This window comes from Protopterus annectens, chromosome 5.part1, assembly GCF_019279795.1.
Source record: "Protopterus annectens isolate FY-2018-M chromosome 5.part1, PAN1.0, whole genome shotgun sequence".
NCBI lineage: Eukaryota > Metazoa > Chordata > Ceratodontiformes > Protopteridae > Protopterus > Protopterus annectens.
The window spans coordinates 513,327,300-513,349,001 of NC_056736.1; the positions used below are offsets into that span (position 1 = coordinate 513,327,300).

Sequence of the window (21,702 nt, forward strand, 5' to 3'; positions counted from 1 at the left end):
TGAGGAGTAGCCCATGTAGCTGCTGCACAAATGGTATCAATAGGCAGCCTGTCTTGGAAAGCTATAGAAGTAGCCAAAGCTCTAGTCGAATGGGCCATTGGTTTGTTAGGCAACTTTTGGTGTCTAATTTCATACACAAAGGAAATCAGGGATGTTAGCCATCTGGAGAGTGATACCTTGAAACTGAAAGGCCCTTTCTGCCTTCTGCATAAGAGACAAACAACTGGTCAGTTTTTCTGATCTGTTTGGTCCTATCCAAATAATACCTTAATTGACGATGAACATCTAGCCAATGCAATTTTGTTCAGACCTGTTAGAAAAGTTAGGAAAACACAGGAGGTCAATGTTTTGATTTAGATTTGCCGCAGAGGCTACTTTAGGTAAAAAGGATGGATTGGTCCGAAAAGATACCCTATCCTTATGAAACAACAGATACGGTGGTCGACTGCTGAGTGCATGAAGCTCTGAGACCCTTCTAGCTGAAGTACTGGCTACCAGAAAGAGAGTCTTCCAGGATAGCAATTTCATTGAACAGGAAGCTGCAGGTTCAAAAGGGAAGAATCAAAGATGTGAGAACTAAATTAAGGTCCCAAGGAGGAGGATTTCTTATAGGAGGTCTAAGAAGAAAAACTCCCTTCAAGAAAGCTTTGCAAAGCTTGTGAGACATGATGGCAGAATCTGAGATGCCCACATGAAAGTTAGATATAGCTGCCAATTGAACTTTAAGAGTAGAAGGAGATGAACCTGCATGGAAAAGTTCAGCTAGAAAATCAAGGACTATTTGGATGGGAGCAATGAAAGGATCTATGTCCCTTCCTTGAGCCCAATAGGCAAAACGTTTCCACTTACTAAGATAAATCTTCCGAGAGGAAGATTTATGGGAAGCTATCAAAATATCTCAACAGAGTGAGATATTTGAGGAAGCCTGGCTAAGGTTGGAACTGGAGGAACCAAGCAGTGAGGTTCAGAGGGAGGGGCGATGTAACTGACCCGACTGATGGATCGAAGATCTGGAACTAGGTCCAGATGCCAGGGTTGCTCCAACAGAAATTGATGTAGAAAGGGGAACCAAACCTGTCGAGGCCAGTAAGGAGCAATGAGGATCAATGAGGCCTTCTGTAGCTTTCTGTATCACTTGAGAGATTAGTGGGAAGGAGGAATGCATACAGAAGTCCCGGGGCCAAACTTGGACTAGAGCGTCTCTGCTGGGCTGGCCTGGTAAGGGAAGAGGGTGAAATAATCTTTGCACTTGCTGTTTTGGGGAGTAGCAAAAGGTAAGGCTGACCCCACTTGAGAAAAATTTTCTCAAGATAGAATCTTTCAGAGACCACTCGTGAGGCATGAGGATAGCTCTGCTCAACTTGTCCTCGATAAGATTGGACTTCCCGGGGATGTGCGTTGCTATCAGAAACTGCTGAGAAGAAATCGCCCATTGCCACAGTCTGAGTGCTTCGGGTAGGACCTGGTTCCACCTTGTTTGTTGATATACCACACCACAGACATGTTATCCGTCTGAATTGCTATCGTTCCCAAGGGAAGAGAGTCTTGAAGGGCTTGCTAGAAGCACTGCTCTCATCTCTAGAACATTTATATGCAAGTGGCTCGACTGGTTGCCATATGCCCTGGACTGTTCTGCCCTGATAATGCCCCCACCCGATCAGGGGTCCGTTGTCAGAGTAGCAACCGGAGGAAGGACAAAGGGTCTTCCTAGGAAGAGCTGGGGGGAAGAAATCCACCAAAGAAGATGATTCTTGCATGCTTGCGTAATCACAATGGTGTGGGACATCGGAAGTTGCTGGTACGACCATTGTGTGAAGAGCATCCATTGAAGGATTCTCATGTGAAATCTGGCTAATAGAAGTAGAGGGATAGCCGCCATAATCCCCAGTACTTTTAGAACTAATCTGACTTTGACTCTGTTGCTGTGGAAGAGAAGGGAGACCAGTTTGTGTATGTCTGCTATTCTTTGGTCTGTGAGTCTACTTGAACCCACATGTTGACTGTCTAGATTTGCGCCTATGAAGGTAATAACAAAGCGACAAAATAGACTTTAATTATTGAGATACCTAACTTTTGAAAATGCGAAAGGTGTAGTCTCTGGCAAGTAGAAGAAGATGCTTGGTAGGAGCTGTGAGGAGCCAGTCGTCTAAGTATGGAAACACCTGGAATCCTTGGCGTCTCAGGTGAGAAGCTACCACTGCCATGCATTTGGTAAACACCGGGGCAGTGGTGAGTCCAAAGGGCAGGGCTCTGAACTGAAAGTGACTGGTTCCCAGCCTGAAGCGGAGGAATCTCCTGGAGCGTCTGTTCATTTTATATGATAGCGCATCCTGGAGGTCTATAGAGCACATCCAGTTTTCCTTTCCCAATAGGAGTAGGATGGATTGTAGCGTGACCATCAAATCTTGTTTTCTTGACAGACTTGTTCAAGATACTGAGATCCAAAATGGGTCTCCAGTCCCTTTGGAACCAAAAAGAACTTGGAGTAGATTCCGGATCCTTGCTGGTCTGCTGGCACTGGCTGAATGGCTCTTTTGCAAGCAACTTTGATATTTTGCTTGATCCCTTTGAGCAGGTGGAACATCTGGAAGGGATTTTTGATTGATTTGGAATCACGAAAGAAACGAGCGGAATGGAATAGCCTTCGGAAATGATGGACTGTACCCACTTGTCTTGAGTTAGGGATCGCCAGGCTTCTGGGTACAGTGATAATCTTCGACTGCCTCGAAGGTGGGCAGTCGGGCAACACCTCAGGGATGTTGGAAGGGCTTATCGGAAAAGGTTTCTCGATTGCCCTGGTTCTCGCGGACCCCTGCCCCTAGGGCGGCGTCTACCATTATTGTTCCCCCTCTGCCTCTAGGGGAACCGACTCTCAGGCAAAGTCCCTTGAGATTGTTTGCAGAACCACATCTTTCCACTTTTCTGGCCTTTGGGGTAAGGTCTAGAAGGAGTACGGACTCCGGCGGCAGAAAGAGTTTTGCCATCTGTCGCACCTTGTCAAGGTTTCTTTCACTTGAGGACCAAAAGGGACGATCCATCAAACGGGAATTAGTGAAAGTTTTAGGTCTATAAAATTACTGCGCATCCAGGCATGGCGTAAGGCCACACCTGTCCCTGCGGCTCTGCTCGCTCCATCAGCCGCATATGAAAAGAGGCATGGAGGAGTTAGCTATAGAATTTAGGGTAGCCAGCTGAGTGTTCATCTTATCCTGAAAACCGCAGCTGTAGGATCCTTAACATCTCACTGCTTCCTTGATCAAGTCTCTTTGAAGTGAAATGACAGAGGTAGTTCAGCGAGGCAAAAGGTCGCTGACAAAACATCCGCTTCCGTACCTGTCCATAGACCTAGATTCCTTGTTAGGAGGATGGACAGGCACGAAGGATCAGCTAGCTCCTTCTTAGTGGCGGCAGCTACCACCATGGCATCCACAGAAACTCCTTAGTCAGAAATTGCTTATCTGCTGATGCTGTGATAAACTTTGAAGGTCTCCTGGGGGCAGGGTCCACAGAGTCAGGAAGCCTTTTAGCTACCACCTGCATGAGGGGGTCAAGGGGGACACCCAGGAGGTGGAAGAGAGCCAGCGCCTCAAGATACACAGATTCATCCTCCGAAGGGTTAAGGGCTGGCCAATTTCCCTCTGTTTCAGGATCTCTAGAATGTCTGCAAAGGAGACATCTTCAGAAGAGGCGGGGGAACCCTCGAATCCTCTAAATCCGTGTCAGAGGTGACAGACTCAGGTGAGTCTATGTGCTTCCTCTTGCACTTTCTCTTCCTAGGGGCTCCCCTGCCAATTCAGGAGAAGAGGATGAGATCCCACAGGGATTCTTGAGGAGCTGGCTCTCTGCGGTCTGGGATGAGGGAGTGAGCAGACATAACCTGAGGCACAAGAGGAGGGACTGTGGAGTTGAACGGTTCCAACACACTCCGCATGACCTCGAATGCACCCTGTCAGGCAGAGCCAGAGGTCCCCCCGAAAAGCTGAAAACCTCCCTCGGCACCGACAGCGATGGGTCGATGCCACTCGACCCGACGGAGGGAAGTCCGGGCGCGCAGATTCTTCAAGGAAGAAATGGAGCCGCAGCGGAACCGAAGACAATTGTATCGGCTCGGCTACCACAGTGGAGGAGGAACATTTTGAGAGATAGGGTTAAGCATCGACTGATGAGTCGGGCTCTGAAGCATTTGGGCCAGTGCCGAAGGTCATGGTCAAGAAACCTGACCTAGAGGAGTGAGATCTATAAGCTCCGTTCAGACAGAGGGAGAATGCTGGAGCCGAAAGCGGCCCAGGGGCGGTGACCTGGACCTCGCCCTTAAAATGAGCTTGTTCTTTCTTTCCTGCAGGGCTCTAGGGCTGAAGCCATGGCATACAGCACAAGAGTCCTGTACACAAGAAGTGTGACCGTCTGTCAGAGACATTTTCTGACAGCACGAGTCACAAGACATATCAAGGAACAAGTGTAACCACACACAAACACAAACACACCGATTACACTATACACTAAATAACAGTAACTTAAACTAAATAAATTAGCTATTTTGTATTATAAAAGTCCCTACAGAAAAAACACATACACTCCAAGGGAAGGAGGGCCGAGGCTAAGGGAAGAACATAAAGTTCTTGAGGTAAAAAAAGGTTAAGAACTAGGAGAAAGGGATAAAAAATCCTTTAAGGTAAGGGGATACTGAATGGAAAACTAATTTAAGGGGTTTTAATAAACTTTTTTAAACTATTTCCTACACTAACCTGAAGCCGGTGAAGCAACACGTCTCGATAGCTGTAGCGGCAAACGAGATCTGAGGTAATACTGCCTAGCATTGTGGGATATAAGGGGAGCCTCGAGCTTTTAGAGTGGCCGAGGTCGGCTCCGAACCCATCCAGCAAGAATGAAGGCGAGATGGACAACTTAACATGTACAGTTTTGTACCTACCATAAATGTAGATGTCCGATAGGTATGCATCTGCAGTCATAACATATGGGTTTGTCCTGCCTCAGGCAGCCCTTCGGTCGGCTGGATTCCAAAGTCTGGGTCCGGCGTTGGCTGATGTCGCCTCTTCCCCAACGTCAGAGCGGCTGGGGTATAAAAGCATCAGCCGATGCCATTTTCCTCAGTGTTTCTTGCCCCAGATGCCAGGTGCCCTCTAGGAAGGCTAAATTTGGATAAAGGCTGAAAAGCTCTAAACATTTGCAAATTATATACATATATAAACAAACAAACAAATACACCATAATAGATTCCCCCAGCTAGCTGAAAGAGGGGTAAGTACCCTAGGAATACCACAGAGGGGAAGGGTGGGTAATCCTGACTGCAGATGCATACGGACATCTACATTTATGGTAGGTACAAAACTGTACTATGTCCTTCAAGGATGCATCTGCAGTCATCACATATGGGTAGAATACCATAGCCAATCTGGGAGGAGGTACTAAGAGAATTATGGTGTAGTTATGATCCCTGCAGTACTGCAGTTGCAAACCCTGCTTGGGATCTGGAGTATAAGGGTAGATTGTAATGTTTGGCAAATGTATGCACGGAGCTCCAAGTAGCAGCTTCTAAAATGTCCTTGGTAGCCACCCTAGGAAAGCTGTAGTGGTGGCTGTGGCCCTTGTGGAGTGAGGCCTGATATTTTCAGGAACTGTCTTTCCATGAAAGGAGTAGCAAAGCCAATGCAATTTCCTATCCATTTTGAAATTGTCTGTTTGGAAATTGCTCTTCCTTGCACCCCAGTTGCATATGCTACAAAAAGTTGGTCAGTTCTTCTGTTAGTTTTAGTTCTGTCCAAATAGTAGCGTAGTTGTCTGTGTATATCCAAGGTGTGCAAAAGTTTTTCCCCTTTGTTCTGTGGGTTAGTAGGCAAGTGAATAGCTTGGTTCAAGGATACCCTAGATACCACCTTTGGCATGAAAGTAGGATTGGTTCTCAGTGACACTCTATCCTGGTGAAAAATAAGAAAAGGCTGCACTGCCATTAAGGCCTGTAACTCAGATACTCTTCTTGCTGAAGTGATTGCCAGAAGGAATGCAGTTTTCGAAGATAAAAACTGGAGGTCTGTTGATGCTGCTGGTTCAAAAGGAGGGCGTCAGTTTTCCAGCACAAAATTGAGATCCCATGCAGGTAGGGGGTCTTCTTGGAGGTTTAACATTTTGATCCCTCTCAAAATTGTCTGAGAAGAGGGTGTGAGAAGATAGGTGGATCCATATTGTATTCTGCTGAAATTGCTGAAGCATGAATCTTAATGGATGAATAAGACAGGCCATTGTGGAACAATTCTGCTAAGTATTCTAGGATGTGTGCTAGGTTTGCCACTGTGACATCTGTGCCCTTTGATGTGCTCCAAATGAGAAATCTCTTCCATTTAGCTGAGTATGCCTTTCTTGTGGAAGGTCTGAGCCTCAGGACAATGTCCTTCACCCTCTGAGATAATACGGTGTGGTTGGGCTTTAAGGAATCTTCCAGGCAGTTAGCTGCAGTGTTTTCAAGTTGGGATGCAGGGTCCTGAAATTGTTCTGCTAGAAGAAGAGGCCATAGGGAAGAGACCATGAGTGTGCCTGAGACATGCTTCTCAGTAGCGGGTACCAATGCTGCCTTGGCCAGTCCGGAGCTATTAGTACTTTGGCTGTTCCTCCCTGATCTTCAGTAGAACCTTGTACATCAATGGGAGAGGTGGAAAAGCATATACTGTTAGGGCTCCAGCTGAAAGAGAGAGAGTCCACCCTTCAGGCTTGTGGGTGGTATGTCCTTGAGCAGAATTTCTTCAGTTGGTGGTTGAGTGGGGAGGCGAACAGATCTATCTCTGGGATTCCCCATTTCTTTGTTATGAGTTTGAAGATGTCTGGATGCAGCATCCATTCGTGTGCATCCATGGTAGTTCTGCTTAAGCTGTCTGCTAGTGTATTCTCTTTTCCTGGTACGAATTTGGCCTGCAGCTGGATGTTGAGATTCAGGCATAGGTTCCAGAGATCCATAGCCATCCGGCATAGAGGGTAGGAATGTGTGCCTCCCTGTTTGTTTATGTACCACATGACTGTGGTGTTGTCTGTCCGTATTAACAGGTGTCATTGCTGGAGGAAGGGTCTGAATGTCTCGATTGCATGTCTTACTGCCAGCATTTCCTTTTGGTTTATGTGCATGCCTAGCTGCCCTTGAGACCATAGGCTTTGGATACATTTGTCCTCCATGTGTGCTCCCCATCCTCGGTCTGAGGCGTCCGTGGTGATGGTCTGCCTTGTTTTTGGTTTGTTGAAAGGCAACCCTCTGTTGGACTGGCAGGCCTGAGCCCACCACAGGAATTCCTTTTGAAGGCATGAAATGATTGGTATCATGGTTTCTAGACTGTGACTGTGTTGAGACCATACATTCCTTAGTTACCATTGTAATTTCCTCATATGCAACCTGGCATGTGGAATTAAAATTATGCAGGATGCCATGTAACCCAGGGCCTGCAGGACTTTCCTTGCAGTAAGCTGAGTTTGTCTTGTCAGAGTCATGAAGTAATCTGGAAGTTGTTTTTGTTTTTCTTCTGTGAGAAAAGCCATCTGAGTGATTGTGTCCAGATCCGCACCCAAAAAGGTTATCCTTTGGGATGGTACTAGTCTTGACTTTTGGATGTTGATTGTGTATCCCAAGGTTTGTAGCAGGTGTATGGCATAGGCCAAGTTTTTTAACAACTTCTTCTTGTTGTCCGCTTGTATTAGGCAGTCATCCAGGTATGGATAAATTTGAATTCCCTGAAGTCTGCAGTGTGCAATTACTGATGCCAGGCATTTCGTGAATACTCTGGGCGCAGTAGATAAGCCAAAGGGCAATGCTGAGAATTGATAAAGCTCTGATCCTGCAAGAAATCTGAGGTGTCTTCTGCAATCTGGTCGAATAGGGGTATGCCTCCTTGAGATCTAGAGTCACCAGCCAAGACTCCTTGCCCAACATGGGAAGAAGTTGCTGTAGGGTCAGCATTTTGAATTGAGATAAGTGTTCAGTGTGGACAGGTCGAGTATAGGCCTCCATTCTTTTCTTGGCACAAGGAATAGTCTGGAGTAAAATCCTTGGCCTTGTTCTGTAGATGGTACCCTTTCTATAGCTTTCATCTGAATTAACTTGCTGATTTGTCTTAAAGCCTCTACCTTCTGGTTTGGTGGAAGGTGTGGCATTCCCTCTTTTGGCAAAGTATGGAAGTGAAACCTGTATCCTTTGTCTATTATTTGCAATGTCCATGTATCCTTTGTAATGCAATGCCAGTTTTTTGAGAATAAAGCCAACTTTCCGCCCAAGGGTGCTTCCAGTTGATCCCTGGTAGGCGGAATCAGAGTCAAGTCATTGGGTCTGTCCTGTAGTAGTGGTAGTAGTTGTAGCTGTTGCACCACTCCTCTGGTTTGCAGGCTGCCACTGACGGCCTCTGTAGGGGCCCTTGGATTGACCTCTGCCTCTAAGGCGCCTGTTTCTGCCTCTCTGTGCTTTGGAGGAGTCTGGAAAGGACCAATTCTTTGTAGGCCAGTTTCTGCTGAACCTCGGCAGTTGAACTTGCAGGAAATCTTTAACTGTTTGCACAGATTTTGCTTTTTCCTCAACCTTCTTTAGAATCTCCTGTGCAGGGGAGCCAAATAAATGTTGTTTTTCCATTGGAGCATTGAGGAGTTTAGCCTTGACATGGTCTGGTAAAGATTGTTCCTTCAGCCAGGCATGCCTCCGAATTACTGCCCCAGTCATAGCTGATCTAAATGAAGCCTCCAGTGCATCATAGCCACATTTTAAGAAATGATTACTGACCTGTTGTGAGTTGTGTACCAAATCCTGAAGGGATTTACGGTCTAAGGGTTCAGGTGCAGAAAGTTTCTTATTTAGCTGATCTAACAAAAATTCTTGGTACTGTATCATATGGAATTGACAGTTTAATGCCCTGGCAGAAGAGTAGCAGATGTATAAACCTTTTTTCCCCATCTCTCTAATGCTCTAGACTCTCTTTCAGAGGGTAGGGAATTTTTGGCAGTAGCCGCTGCAACCCCTTTAGGGCCCTGAGAAATAGTTTCTGGGTCTGCAGCATGGGCTTTATACAGGTGGAAGTGAGAATCCGGGACCCTGTAATATCTGTCAGATTTGGAGGGGGCCGGAGGAAGAGTATCAGGTGCAGTACTGACATCATTGTACACATCATCAACTACAGTTAGAACTGGAGGTTTAGCTAAGGGCCTATGCTGGGGCAAATGCAAAAAGGTCCTTAATCTTTTTCTAGAATCAGAGAAATCCTGACCCTGCCATTGAAAGTGTTCTCTCATGGAGTGTAAGGTCTCCCCAAAAGAAAATTCCTCAGGGGGGGAGGCTGAAGGGATAGATTCTTCTGCATCTGAATCCTCATAAGGAGTAGGCCCCTTCCTGGTGGTCTGACAAATCAGATCCATCCATGGAGTAATCGGAGGAGTGAGGTTCAGAGGGGTCAGTCCTGGGCCTTTTGTCTGGTGGTGGTTGGGAGGCCCTGTCTGGGTGAGGTTGGGAACCCCTAATTAAGGAGATAAGGTCCTCAGCAAGACTGAGGATCTGAGAACTAGAGGAAGGCCTCTGGGATGTAGATTTGGCAGGCAAAGCTTTTGAAAGTTTGGCAGCTTTAGCCCTGGAGAAGGCCTTAATAGACATAGAAGCTGGGGGCCTAGCTGCCCCACGTGCAGGGGTAGAAATGTCCAAAGGTATGGTGTCGGACAAATCCTGAACACTAAGTTCTGAAGCCGACTCAGCCGGGGCCTCTCTGGCCTCGGTGGTCAGATGGTATGGTTTCGGTGGTAGGAATAGCCGTGGACTCGGTTTCAGCCGAAACCGAGACACGCCTAGCCGTGGTTTCAGCGAAACCACGGGCATGATGTCGGTCCTTTTCTCGCGTTCTTTGACCATATGGTCGAGTCTCCGACGGCATTTTATAAGCAAAATCGGTTCCAAAAAACTCCTCTGCAAACTCCGACCGACGTCTGAGTGTCCGTCGGTTGAAGGAGGCACAGGCTAAACAAGCTGATACGTCATGGTCTGGGCCTAAGCAAGGAAGGCAGTAAGAATGATAATCCTTATGAGGTATTTGTTTCCCACAAGTTAAACAATTATTTATTTTGTCTGACATCGGCTGAGGCAAGAAAGAGTCCCCAAGCTTTTGAAGTCTTGGTAGCTGAAATCTCTGGATCTGACCAACCGGCACTTGCGAACAGCTTCTGCTTCGGCAAGAAAGATGGAGGAAAATGGCGGCTAATGCTTTTATACCCAGCGCTCTGACGCCGGGAAGAGGCGACATCAGCCGCGGACCCAGACTTTGGAATCCGGCCGACCGAAGGGCTGCCTGAGGCACGACAACCCATATGTTATGACTGCAGATGCATCCTTGAAGGACATCAGCACAGTGGCAGTGCGTGACGAGCAAACAAGCGTAACACCCTACAAACACAAGGTTTAGATGCCAGAAAAGATGTAAGACTCTAGAAGCTCGAATTATTACCCAGTCCTGCTAGCCCCCTGCATATTTCACCCAATCACTCGAGCTAGAGAAGGTCAGGCAGCCCTGTTACTCTCACTAACAGAGAAGAAAAGCCCCTACCAGCATAAGATGGCTGCCAGAAACAGAAAACTCAACAAACAAAACAACCAGGCCTGAATACAGCAGGCCTCTATTCAGACTATGCTACCTGACTAGAACACAGAAACCTCACAGAAAAGCACAGATAGAAAATACAACTCTCGGTATGAAAAAGCAGTTTACAGTTAAGTAATTCAATAAAAATGCAATTACAGTAATGAAACACTATGTAACAATGAAAATACAGTTAAAAACAGTGCAAAAACAGTACAAAGACGCAGTGAAACAGTAAAAAAAATAAACTTTATAACAGTGCAAAATGTAGTAGATTAGCTGTATAGCACAACTAAAGGTACCAAGAAGTGCAATTCAGTGCAATAAATGTAAAAAAAACTTATTCTGCTCTTGGAGCATCAGGGAATTTCTGCTTTATCACAGTGATGAATCACCACTCCACAGCCTGGTAAAAACAAGCATAGCTCCTGCAGACACAGGGTTTAAATACCAGAAAAGATGGAATAATCTAGAAGTTTAAATTACTACCCAATCCTGCTAGCCCCTGCCCTTTCAACCAATCACTCGTGCTAGAGAATCTCAGGCAGCCTTGTTACTCTCACTAACAGAGAAGAAAAGCCCCTAGCAGCATAAGATGGCTGCCAGAAACACAGAAAACTCAACAAGCAAAACAGCCAGGCCTGGATACAGCAGGCTTCTATCCAGACTAAGCTACCTGACTATGACACAGAAACCCCACAGAAAATGCACAGATAGAGCACTCACATACTCTAACACAACTGTCAGTATGAAAAAGCAGTTTACAGTTAAGTAATTCAATAAACAAGCAATTACATTAATTCATCTAGCAATGAAAATACACTTAAAACAATATAAAACAGTACAAAAATGCAATGAAACAGTAAAAAAAAGTTATAACATTGCAACATGTAACAAATTATTTGTATAGTACAACTATAAGCAGTAAGAAGTGCAATTCAATGAAATAAATGTAAAAAAAAAAAAAAAAAAAAAAAAAACTGTCACAGTGATGAATCACCACTCCTCAGCCTTACAACACACAGAAAAAGTGAGAAACATCTGAAATCTGGATCTATAGGAATGTGATGATATGCATCTTTTAAAGTGAAAGTAATCAGAAAACTCAAACAGGGACTAAGGGGTAAAATGTTGTGAAGGGATAACATTTTGAACTTGGGTACTATCACAAACTGGTTCAGAAAGGAACGATCCAGAACTTGTCTCCATGAATCCTCTTTCTTTTTGGCACCAGAAACATCCTTGAATAAAACCATTTTCCTAGCTGAGGAGGAGGAACCTCTTCTATCACCCCTTGAGACAGCAGACATTGAATGACAGGAGGGAAAAGAGGAGTTTGGTCTGGCACTACCTGTTGCCAAAGAGAGAAATGAAGATTCAGACTTTCTGGAAGGAATAAGGGCTTGCCAGGGTGGGAAGGAGAGGAAAGGGGAGGCTTTTAGATAGTCATTCAGACTTGTTAGGCTGTCCATTGTCCTGAGGGTTCCCCCTTCTTTTTGGAATCTCTCTGCCATTGTTTTTTTACAATTTGCTTAGCAGCAGTTTGCTGTGTTTATTTTGCTTTTGGATAGCCGTGGTGGTGCAGCGGTAGTGTTTTCGCTTCACAGCAAGAGGTTCTCCCATTCGATTCTCGGGATTCGAAAGACATGCGTGAATGGGCGTGCCTTCATTGAAGGTTGGGCGTCGAGCTGGCACCTCGGCACTGTGAAAATCTACTGCCAATCATTAGCGGACCGGAGTTCCGCTATGGCGACCCTTAACCGGGAAAAGCCGAAGGAAGTATAAATGTTTTAGGGGTAGATTTTAAACCCCTTGGTAAACTTGGAGAAGGAAGACTGAAAAATATGAAAAATTCCTTGAATCAGTTTACCTCTCTCATCATACTTTTTATGAACTTCTGCAGCAGATGGTCCAAAAACTAACTTTCTGTCCAAGGAAAAGTTCAAAATTTCAACTCTGACATCTTCTGGAAGGTTTTAAGTATGCAGCCAAGCACACTTCCTCATGACAATTCCAGTGGCAACAACTATGGAAGTGGCATTAGCAGAATCATTAGCACATTTGAAACATTGGGTTGGCACTTGAAACACAGAAGCAATAAGCTCACACTAAGATTTCTCCTCAGAAGAGGAAACAGATGCAATAATTCTTCATGTTCGCAAAGCAGGCAAGCACAAACTATAACATATGAAGCTGATAGCGGAGAATTTGAAAAATAACTATTGCAGAAGAATACACTTTTCCCCCAAATCTATTAAAAGCGTTCCCATCCATGTCAGGAGGTGAGGGATTGGTATTAACCTGATGTTTAGTAGCATCTGGGTTCATTACAGCAACAGCTGCTGGGACTGATCTAGGTTAGTATATAAACACTTGTAAAAATGAGAAACTTTACAAACTTAGAAAGTTGCTAGAATAACAGAATTTGTATTAGCAGGCATTTACTGAAGGATATGAAGTCTGAAACTCAAAATGCATGTTATTATTTAGTGATTTTTCAATTCTTAGCTCATCCAAGTGATTTATTTAAAAAAAAAAAAAAAAGAAGAAGAAGTTTATGAAGAACAGACCAAAAATATGAGGCAAAATTTGGACATTCTACGAAAATCTGTACAGTTGAAAAGTATGATGTAGCCTTAACAGGGAAGAGGGCATATTGAAGAGGCAATTTCAACCACCACACCCTTGTGGGCCCCCTGCGCTACTAAGTCTAGCCAGTCTGCTGATGAAAGCTGGGACATAAAAGGTGATGATCCTCCAAATTGCCAAACCCCGAAACAACCCTTCTGTTTGCCTTAGCTAAAGGTAAACTCTAGTCACTTCTCACCGTCAGTGGACAAGTCTTTTCCATCAAAAGGAAATGGATGGACTAAGCAAGACTCCCGAGTGGGCTGCTGGTTAGCAAACTGAGGATAGCAAATGCAAGTTCATATTACATAAAACACAAAACACCCAAATGTCAATGTCCATGATGACAATCTATCTGCTTTTTTGGGAGCAGAAGGTCAGCTGTCAGGCAAGTCACAAGCTATGACAAAAACATCATCTGTGTGACAAGAGACGTTGGGACACAGGTGGACAGTAGTCTTTCCTTTGATAATCACATTGCCACAGTAGTCAGGAAATCCTTCTACGTGGCACACCTCATCACAAAAGGTTTCTCATCCAGAAAAAAAGAAGTCATTGTTCCCCTCTATTCATCACTCATTATACCCATCATAGAGTACAACGCCCCTTTTGGTATGTACCTCACAAGACATCTACAACAACTGGAAAGGCCGCAGAAATACCTCACAAAGAGGATTACCGGCCTCAAACAGATGCCCTACGCAGACCGTCTCAAAAAACTCCAGCTTTACTCCATCGCATATCGCCTACTTAGAGGTGATCTCTGCCTAACATACAAAGCTGTCAAACCCAGAGCTGTTGGACATGCTCCACTTAAAGAAATCCCAAACTATCAGAGCTACACGCTCTAGGGACCTAAACCTGGTCACGACAATAAACAGAACATGCCGGAGGGATAGATTCCTGTCTCAGAGACTTCCCATACTCTGGAATAAACTACCTATCTATATCAAACAAAGCTCCTCATTAGCACTCTTCAAGAAAAATCTTGATGATTGGATGGGAAATAGGAAATTCACCCCGGGGAATCACCTCTGTGGCTCTGCTCGACAGTGGCACAGGAAAATCATTTTCTTGGGTGGCAAAAGCCAGGGTACCTTTTTGGCTGGGCTTGTATAGGCCCCAGGGCCAATAGCCTAGTACCTACCTATGAACCTATCTAATGCTGAAAGAAAAGAAGGGACTGGAGTACGTTCAGAAAAATCCAGTTGCAATAAATCATACTTCCTCAGGGACAGTAGAATGTCATTCTGATCCATTCTGGAAAAAGTTTCAAAAAAACTATCTTTCAATGGGACTGGCAGAAGACACACTCTCCTCAGAATCAGAGTCAGAAACCTGAGTAGACAAAATAGAAATTGTCCCTTCACCCTCATTTTGTGGTTCAAAATCTTTGACCTCTTCAGAAAATGATGAATCCCTTTTTCTCTTACCAGAAACAGCATAACTGAAAGGGTCAAAAGCCTGAACCAAACCCTGAGCAAAGTTTACTAAATCATTCCAGTCCAAGATAATTGAAACAGTAGAAGACATGTATTTGAGTTTTTGCTTCTTTTAGACAAGAATTTCTAAAGAAGCAGACATACTTTTGCCAGGGAAAGCCTTTCTAGGGGCAGAGAAGGTAACAGTAGCACGAGGTATAAGAATAAGCGCAAGCACACCAACCATGTCCACAGAATGTATAAATTCACATTTAGTAGTATAATTGCTTTTGTTTTATCATCCATAAAACTTCATCAGACACATCATTTATCCCTCCCCTTTGCTCATGTTTTAATACATTTAAATGTCTATAAAACTACTCTGGGTTTGGTGTAATTGAAATATGAATTAAAAAAATTATTTTTGTTTATTAACTTTAAGTAGTAAATGTACTGTTTTTTTATACTACAGTGTCGGTCTTTTAACATTGATTTTTTGTGTACATATGTATATACATTTTGTGAATAAGAAGGAATGATCACATGATATTTGTTTTAAGGGTCACATGACTTCCATATACTATTTAAGAAAGGGAAGGCGTAAATGATATGCATCTGATGAAGTTTTATGAATGATAAAACAAAAGCACTTTTAAACAGTGAATTTATACATTTTGTGGATGTGGTTGGTGTGCTGGCGCTTATTCTTGTACCTGGTGCTACTGTTACCTAAGTCTGTTTGTTTATCAAGTAACCCAGAGCTGTTGGACATGCTACTCCTAAAGAAATCCCAATCCCTCCGAGCTACACACTCTAGGGACCTAAACCTTGTCACCACAATAAACAGGACATGCTGGAGGGATAGATTCCAGTCCCAGAGACTTCCTATACTCTGGAACAAGCTACCCATCTATGTCAAGCAATGTTCTTCATTAGCACTCTTCAAGAAAAATCTTGATGAGTGGATGGGAAATAAGAAATACACCCCGGGGATCACTTCTGTGTCTCTGCTCAACAGTGGCACAGGAAAATAACTTTCTTGGGTGGCATAAGCCATGGAACCTTGTTGGCTAGGCTTACGTAGGCCCTTGGGCCGATAGCCTAGTACCTACCTATGAGAGGAATTCCATGTTGCTTCTCCCAGGACTGACAACAGCAGCTTTCTGTTATGCAGCATGGGCATGTCAACAGCTGCAGCAGATGTGTCTAACCCCGGGTCTATGGCACCTCTAGGAACTATATCAGATGGAGCCAAGGATAAAGATGAATGGTCTGATGTACCAGAAATGGCTAAAAACGAATCACCAATCTACAGCCAAGCACTTCAGCAGCCTGCTGTTGTGGCAAAGGTTGATTTTAATGTTCCTGGTGCCTAATTCCTGGTAACATTTGCAGCAGTAGTGGTTGGTAAAACAGATTAGTAAAAATGTAACTTCTTCCCCCAAAAAACACAGTAAAATGTACTTTACGCACTTACTCCAGCCTTAAAAGTAAAACAAAATAACTTTTGCCTCATAAAAAAGTAGTTTTAACAACTTTTTCCCACAAAAGTAAAAAATAATGCCACATTTAAATGTCACTAAAAGTCATGGTAACAGTCTTCTGTGTGGAAATTTTTTCCCCAATGGGGAACTTATTTGCCCAGCAATGGAAAGCATAACTCAAACACTGATCCTCAAAGGCCTGCAAGAAGCATCTTCTTCAGGGGTATTAAAGCTCATAAGTGCTTGGCACCTAAATCACTCTTTCCTTAGCTCAGCATGACCTGAATAATGGTTTGGGTGGGTGGAAAGTGTCCTTGAAGCTTTTGAACTTGCCCGGCTGTTGTACCCTGTTGCAAGACACAACCCATGTAGCTAAGGCTACAGCAGCAATGATCATAATGATGAACATCAGCTTTCATTAAACCTGCCAATATTTTCTTTAACATATTTTTGTCTTTTGGATAGTATGGGACTATACCCAAGGTCCAAATGATGACACGAATTTTAAGAGTGCATCCTACTATGCTGCCATTTACTTTAATGATGCAGACTGTACTGACTAAAAGTCAGTTTCTGGTTAATATGAATGGATTAACTGCCACTCTGTGTAGTACTTTGGTGCCTTGGGCATTCCAGGGGAGGATGTGGTTTGCCAAAAATGAAAAGAAAAAAAAAAAAAAAACCTTTATGAGAGGCTAGACCGACTACTCAAAAGCGAAAGGTACTTTAGATGTAATGGGTTACTGCGGAAGGCTGAGTTCACTAAAGGAAGGGTCCTGCAATAACACACTGAAGGGATTAGGTAAAACTGGCATTCTGGGTTTAAAGAATACCATATGTATGAACCTGTATTGGTTACAGCAGAATGTACTGTATGGCCAGATGCCACACAGGCTGGATTAGTTCAGTGCCACAGCCCATTTGTCACCTCATTAAAAACTAATCTTAAAGGTAAGTAAGTGCACAGCTGAAGAGAAACCTGGATTTTGTCAGCCTTACAGCACTATTTGCTAGATAGAAATTTCAGAAGAGCTGCAACAAATTACCTATACTGGCGGATGTGTCAGAAGAAAGAGAAAAATTTTAAGGTTACAACTGATTCATAAACATGGAGCTGAAGCACTGTGTGGCAATTCTGACGTACCTATTCAAATGCAAGTCCTGTGAGCTGTGGTCACTCAATCCCTGAATACAAGATACCATGGGGTTCAGTGTGATGATGCTGGCAGGGCTACTAAGTGAAAGGAGGTGTCTAAGATTAGGACTGCTACATGGTGTGTGGTCTGATTAATCTTAACCTCTAAGGGAGGTCACTTCACTTTAAAAATTGCATACTACCAAAGTGTAGGAACTTAGATCAAAGGCATATACAACAGGTGAACTGAGACATGTTCTGAAAACAACTCTGAGTGAATATAAAAACAAAGAGGGGCTTCTTTATTCCCTGACAGCAGAAAGCCAAAGATGGTGAAAAATTTACAATAACTTGCTTAAATGAAGACAAAATGATACTAAACAGATGCTTAAGGTTTTTATATAGCTGAACACAAGTCTGCTGAATAAAGCAGAAGTGGTTAAGAATTTGTAGTAAAGACAGTTCAGTCAGCACAGCAGAATATAGCACAATTACTTTATTAAACACAAACATGAATGATGAAGGGCCTGTGATGGACAGGAAAGCGCTTATCTTTTAGCTTTTATTTTGTTTATTGTTTTAATAAAGTGATTGTGCTATATTCTGCTGTGCTAATTGGACTCTTTCTTTACTACAATTTTGGATTTTCTGGTTTGATCCAGTCGTATTTCTGAGTATTGTGTATTGAATTTTTATCCTTGGTTAAGCATTTGCTTTCAGACTGAAAACTATGGACTTGTTTCAAAACAGAACTGCACAGATAGCACCTTGTGAATTCTGCAATGAAGATGGGCAAGAGAATTAAGGAACACATCTATGCTATAACTGTCAAGGATGACAAGAATGCTTTATATAGACATTTTATGATATCCCAAGTATAAAAGGTTTACTTTCACTAGTTTAGGTCTTGTGAAAGAAGATAAGAGAGGACGTAATTTCAAAAACCAGGTTGGAAAACAGATAAACTGAGTGGCAAATTAGGTTAGCTGCCCTCCATCTACCTACTTTAAATGATAGTAAAAATTTTTTTAGCTGACAGGAAAATAATGATTTGATTAAATATTCATAGTCTATCAAGTTGATTTTCATCAATTTTAGTGTATTTTATACTTGTTTATATTAATTTATGCTAATTATTGTTTAATTGTATAAATGGCTTCTTCGTGTGATTGGATGCTTTGTATTTTAAATAAGTATTATTTAGAGTGTTTTTTTAAGCTTGCACATTTCTTAGGAAGTCTTCAAATGAACAGTGACTATTAAACGTCAACACTATGCTAAAAAAATGTTTCTGAGTCATCCTTTGCGCGGTTCCAGTGTTTTTTTCTTGCATTAGTATTTTTTGGCACTGAACGTGAAGTCCACTGTATGTTCTGTCGGCCCCAGAGGACTGTGTTTCTGAGCTAAATGCTTAATGTAAAGCAAATTGTCAAAAAGCATAAGTGGAACAAAGTAAAAAGAAGCAATACAATCAAGAAATACCATATGCAGCCTGCAGAAAAGAGAGATGGACATGGAAATTAAATTCCTTGCACAGTTTAGCTAAAGTAACACATTCTATGTAAACAGCACATTGATTACATCAACCTTGGGGTGATGGAAATATACCTTCATGGTGCCGAAGTTAAAATATCTACTATGACATCTGTATCAAATATTAAGAACAAAGTAAGAAAGAAGACAATGTGATAAAAGAATGAAAATATAGCTGGTACCAAAAGTTACATGGATTCATGGCAAATAGATGTTTTAAATATGGTTATTTTATATGTTAAACATACATGAATGAGCAGATGCAAATGAATAAAACCATACATACATACATACATGCCTACAAACCTTACCTTTTCTGTTCTCTCTGCAACATTTCTCCAAGTGTAGAGTCTCTTTACCCTGCTATGGATCTCTTCTGGTGCTGGTAATATCCCTGTCTGCTGTTGTGCAATGGCCTTCTCTAGGCCAGCACTGAGAGACTTTACAGATGGTTCACATAAAATTATGAGATCTTCTGGTAGTACCTCAGGAATCCCACCTACTCGAGTGCTAACAACCTGGGTGGGTAGAACAAAAGTATTTTACAGTGTATGCTTGGATAAGTAACTCACATTTTTTATTACTTCATATAATCACATGAAATTGAAGTGATCTAAAATTATCTGGACCACAGTAGGTTATTTAAGTAAATTACAACAAATTCAAAACTTAAAATATTTAATTATGTCCTTTCTTTTCTTTTTTTCTTACATTTTTTTAAAAAAATTTCACTATCATATAAATAGAAGTACATTTAATAACAGTTGTAAATAGCAACAATACAATTGTAAAGAAAAGAAAATAGTCCTTTTTTCAACTTAAATATACAACATATATAACATACCTTTGACATAATAACTAAAACATATTGTGGTACTCCAGAAAGTAAAAATTCAGTATAGTAAGCAATACTATATGTTATATAAACAATAAACATTTTAAGAAGCAAATTCAAGAGGCAGAGTTCTTCTGAAATAAATCAGTGTCTTAGGATTTAGCCTTTATTTTTTATCTGCACTGCATTTTTTACATTATTCAAGACATGCATTTTACTTGAAAAGGGATTGACCCTAAATAGTTTTGCTATTCCTACTTTCTCCCTGTTTGACATTAGATTGTATTAATGTTGTGCTTCCTAACTTTAGATTGAAGCATATTACTTCAGTCTAAAATTAATTGTATAGACAGTGTCAAACTACTATCACCGACAATCTAAAAAAATCGGCAAACAGAAAAGCAAACGCCACAGTTTGTCTATAAAAAAAAAGAGCACTATGTAACACAATGAGTGCTAAGGGTGAGATAAATAATTACAACAAAACCTCAGCAGCTTCTCTATAGCATAGCAGTACTGAGTACTGCCTAACGAAGGCAGTGTCAGTGATTCTAGGCTAGCCAGTGAAAGTTTACTCATTTTTACAACTTTGTATTACTCTCCTATTCGATTTGATACCATTGCAATGTATTTATTTATTTTATATGTTTACTTTATGTTCTGCATTTGTGTATTTACTGATGCAATCTCATTTGACCAATTTATTCACTTATTTACTTATTGTCAGCGTAATGCACACTTCGGGTAGAGTACATATTTGTGCAAGCAAAGGGTTTTCGGTGCAACTTTCCTCATGGTGCTGTCTTACCTCATCTGGATTAAATCTCACATTTGCTTTTCTGTTTACCAATATTTTAGAGTGTTTGCAATACATACATGTGATGCTCTCTGTACGATAAACTTTAGATCGAAGTAATACGCTTTGATCTAAAGTTAGGAAACCCTGACGATTGTACACAGGGATACTTCTGGCAAAAGAAGAGTTGTGCCAAATAAAGAATTAAGACTAAGAAAAGTCTAAGCTACAGGGGCACATGGATCTGAAACAACTGTAAGGCACAAAATGATACTGTCAAGCAAGCTTTCATAGATATATATATATATATATATATATATATATATATATACACACACACACACACACACACACACACACACACACACACACACATGTATGTCTGTGTGCTCTACTGATCTGCTGTAATTTATCCTAGCAACAAACCAAATATCTATCAGTTTTAGGATACATGATAAAACACAATATAATATATATCCTCACTTGAACAAAGCAAAACAAACAAGGGCCCATTGCTGTTTGTTAACCTAGTAAACACACAAAGCCCAAAGGCATATTTATATGGACCTGGAAACTCTGTCTGGTTATGTCTTGTTCAGTTACAGTATATGCAGAAGGAACTCAGACTCAAAAAACTAAAGGCCAAAGATCATTAGAAGGTTCACAATCTTAAACACGAGCAGCAAATTGAAGCAACTGAGCATGTAATGAACAGTCTATTAAACCACACATACCTTATGCCATATTGGGTTTAACACACTTATAAGGCAGGCATTGAGACAATTTGGGTGTTTGCAACTGAACACTTACAGGGTTAATAAGCAAATATAACTGCCTGATCAACTAAGGCAATTAAAAAAGGATATTCTCACTTACATATTCTTAACTTAAAGACCATGCATGCAGGAAAATAAAGAATTGCTTCCAGGATGTGTGTAACTACAAGTAAAATCAGGGCTGGTTTCATCTACTCATAGCTCTTGAAGTCTTCTACCTATCTGAAGTAATGACTTACAATGCTGTCTGGTCCAGAACTGTAGGCTGACAGCTTGTAAATGAATTTAAAATGAAGGCTCCACACACCAAGCCAGCAATCTTTGAAATCATCAGCACATATGGAACAGCACCCAAAGACTCTTCAGATGAAATGCATAAGATCCTCGAAGGTCTATGCTTACAATCCAGGCTTTCCTTAACCAAGTGTACTTGGCTTAGCATTCGTGGACATCTTAAATAATTAATAAGCTAAGTTAATGTTAAAATTGTTGGTTT

General features: G+C 42.1%; 1 protein-coding gene across 1 annotated transcript in view; it reads right to left on the minus strand.

Annotated features, from left to right (window-relative positions):
* Positions 1-21,702, minus strand: part of PIGA (phosphatidylinositol glycan anchor biosynthesis class A) — a 404,235-nt gene that overhangs the window by 91,250 nt on the left and 291,283 nt on the right. Inside the window, exon 5 of the mRNA XM_044073130.1 lies at positions 19,111-19,317. Coding sequence (XP_043929065.1) covers positions 19,111-19,317 — 207 coding nt within the window. The remainder of the gene's footprint in view (positions 1-19,110; positions 19,318-21,702) is intronic.